Genomic DNA, 3,136 nt, shown 5'->3' on the forward strand with positions numbered 1-3,136 from the left:
CTAATTTTTTGATTTATTGTAGAGATGAGGTCTCGCCAAGTTGCCCAGGTGGGTCTCGAACCCTCAGGCTCGGGCAATTCACTCACCTCGGCCTCCCAAAGCGCGGGATGACAAGCTGAGCCACTGAGCCCGGCTGATATTAATTTTATATGTGAGGTTGACACAGAGGTGGATATGCTGCCAACCCTCCAAGGAAGTATTTTTCTCCCTTGTGGGTGCGGTGTGCTGGGTCTTCCAAGTACTTTGCTCACTGGATATTATCAGGCTTTGATGAGGCTGAGTCCTCTTTGATGTGTATCTAATGAGACAGAAACACTGCAGATGCAAAGAAGGCTCAGAGGGACTCCTGAGTACATGTGATTTAATCATAGACGGCCCCAGCTGTTTGATCTAACCTCAGTGAAAAGGCAAGCGTGCTTCATAAGTTGGAATTCAATTTTGAGTGGACGATCAATACACTCAATGGTGTGATTTGGAAGTGAACGCAGCTGCTGCTTTTTTAATATTTTAAGTCAGTTTTATAAGGATACTAAATCTTATTGCTTATACATTTACCATATGTTCCAAGCTTATGCACTTGTATCATGATAGTAAAAAAATGCAAATGCCTTATGTTTTTGTATTGTTCCTTGCCTTTAGATAAAAAGGAATTTGATGCTTTTGTGTCCTACGCAAAATGCAGCTCATTTGAGAGTGATGCCACTGCATCTGTGAGCGAAGAACACTTGGCTCTGGATCTATTTCCTGAAGTTTTGGAAAAGAAATATGGCTATACCTTGTGTTTGCTGGAAAGAGATGTGACCCCAGGAGGAGGTAGGTTTTTCATGTCAAGAAAAAAATACAGAGCCAGAAAGAGCAGTTAAATGCAAGCTCGAAGTTTTTTTTCTGTAATTCTTTCTTTGGGGATATTCATCTTCTGGGAGGTTTCATGAGCTTAGGGCATCTTGGGTGACAACACAGAAAAATGTGTCCAGAGACATACTCCGTCATTAAAAAAAAAAAACAATCCATCATTAGAAGAAAAAAAATGATAGGGGGCTTAGGGAGGATTTCCGGAACGAAGATATCTTCTCTGGCTTCACAGCTGTCTTTGTTATCCCAAATAGGTACTTCTTCCTGATTTCTGGGGCTGTATTCCACAAATATTAGCACTGGGTCAAGTAGGCTTCTTGGACCTGAGCCCAGTCCTGGCCACCCTAAGATGTTCAGACCTCAGCCTGTCCTGCTGGCCTTTTCTGCCTAAGATACCCCCATCAAGGAGCCTGTGGCATTCCATGACCCCTGTTATCCTAGCTTACCTAGGACCAGCCTACTTTGCTTCCGGAGGTATTGTCCATTTGAGGAGACAGAACACAAAGGAAGGGATGTAAAATTGGGAGTCACTAGACACGAGAGTGTATCTTCAGCTGTCAATAGGGTTGACACAGTAAAAGTGATAAACATGTCTCCTTCCCTCCTCATATAAGAGTATCCATTGCAAGCTCTCTGACTCAAGGTTTAACAATATCGATTGCAAATAAATTCTTTTTTTCCCCAGTGTATGCAGAAGACATTGTGAACATCATTAAGAAAAGTAGAAGAGGAATATTTATCTTGAGTCCCAACTATGTCAACGGACCCAGCATCTTTGAACTACAGGCAGCAGTGAATCTTGCCTTGAATGATCAAACCCTGAAACTAATTTTAATTAAGTTCGGTTACTTCCAAGAGCCAGAGGCTCTACCTCATCTTGTGAAAAAAGCCCTCAGGATTTTGCCCACAGTCACTTGGAGGGGCTTAAAATCAGTTCCTCCTAATTCCAGGTTCTGGACCAAAATGCGCTACCATATGCCCGTGAAGAATGTTAAAGGATTCGTATGGAGCCAGCTCAAAATCCCCTGCAGGGTTTTCCCTGGAAGGGATTCCACCAGACAGAAACCACTGGGAGGAGCTCCCAGCTTGGGAATGGTGAAATGAGCCTCCTGTCCAGTCCCCGGGACAGAACACAGCATGGATCAGGCCGACAGGAAATCAAGAGTACCCAGACAACCTGGATCCGAATGCCAAGGTCAATGGACACTGGAGTGGGACTGTGGCCGTGGGTTAGAGCCTTTGGTTCCCTGAATGGGACAGAGGGAGAATGAACCCTCTAGACCTTGTGCGCCTTCAGCCCACGGCACTCCCAAGATGTCCCCTGTGGTCTGAGCAGAATCAGCAGATATTCTGCTACTTCCTCTCTATGGGTGTACACTGCCATGTCTCCTATGGATTGCGCATGTGACTTTACGAATAATCAGATAAATAAAATATGATTTTATTAGAAATGAGTGATTTGAACTCTGCCCAAATCTCTTCTATAACGAAGACAACTCTGACTGCATGTTCACCCATCAACTCTGGAGTTCAGGACGTAAGAATGAAGGGTGGACACCAGTGGGACACAGGCTAGAGAGATTGCAGTTCGTTTCTGCCGTGTCCTCATAGAAATTGCTCTCTCTGGGCAGATGCGCTAGGGGAATCATCCCTTTCCTTTAAGCAAGTGCAGGTCTGTGCTAGGATGTAGCTTGGGAAGAAGAGTAGGGCTAATTTCAGTTTCTCCTTGTGCTGTTGCCCAGACACCTTTGTGATGGGTACAACGCATATGACCTTCCTCGCTGGTCACTAAAAGAAGGGACCAATGGGGCCAAAGTTATTAGGCCAACGAGGAGACAAGAAATGGACTAACGGTTATGTACAAAGCAGAGGGGCAATTGTAAAAGTCTCCCAAGCTAGAAGTCTGGGAAATAAGTGTGTATTCTGATTAAGGCAGCAAGAACGAAGCTTGAATAGAGCGTCAGTCTGAGCCATTTGCCCCTTCAGTTGGGCACTTCTCCTGTGTGCTTCCTGATTTGTGGGTGTCAGTTTAGGTTCCCCAGAGAAATGGGGTGGTAGGAGAGAGGACCAAGTATTTGTTTCTGAGAAACAAGGCTAGTTTCATTCTCACAAGTGTGTTTTCTTAACCAGAGTTCAACCTGTGCTTAAAACAGTGTTCTAGTCACCCGTGGATTTCAGACACTCAGACTCTGTCTTCCGAGTTGGAAAGAAATGACTCACCATTTGAGCCACAAAGGAAAGCAACTCCGGCGCTCATTCATACGTTATGTGTCACGTCCATCCA

The 3,136-nt window shown here is 44.8% G+C and overlaps 1 protein-coding gene across 1 annotated transcript in view; it reads left to right on the top strand.

Annotated features, from left to right (window-relative positions):
• IL18RAP (interleukin 18 receptor accessory protein) overlaps window positions 1-2,123 on the top strand; it is a 39,825-nt gene extending 37,702 nt beyond the window's left edge. The window contains 3 exon segments of the mRNA XM_008064782.2: window positions 640-813; window positions 1,538-1,888; window positions 1,891-2,123. Coding sequence (XP_008062973.1) covers window positions 640-813; window positions 1,538-1,888; window positions 1,891-2,123 — 758 coding nt within the window.
• Window positions 2,124-3,136: the final 1,013 nt, after the last annotated feature.

The sequence above is a fragment of the Carlito syrichta genome, unplaced genomic scaffold (assembly GCF_000164805.1).
Source record: "Carlito syrichta isolate Samal-C Ts95f unplaced genomic scaffold, Tarsius_syrichta-2.0.1 Scaffold308018, whole genome shotgun sequence".
Lineage (NCBI taxonomy): Eukaryota > Metazoa > Chordata > Mammalia > Primates > Tarsiidae > Carlito > Carlito syrichta.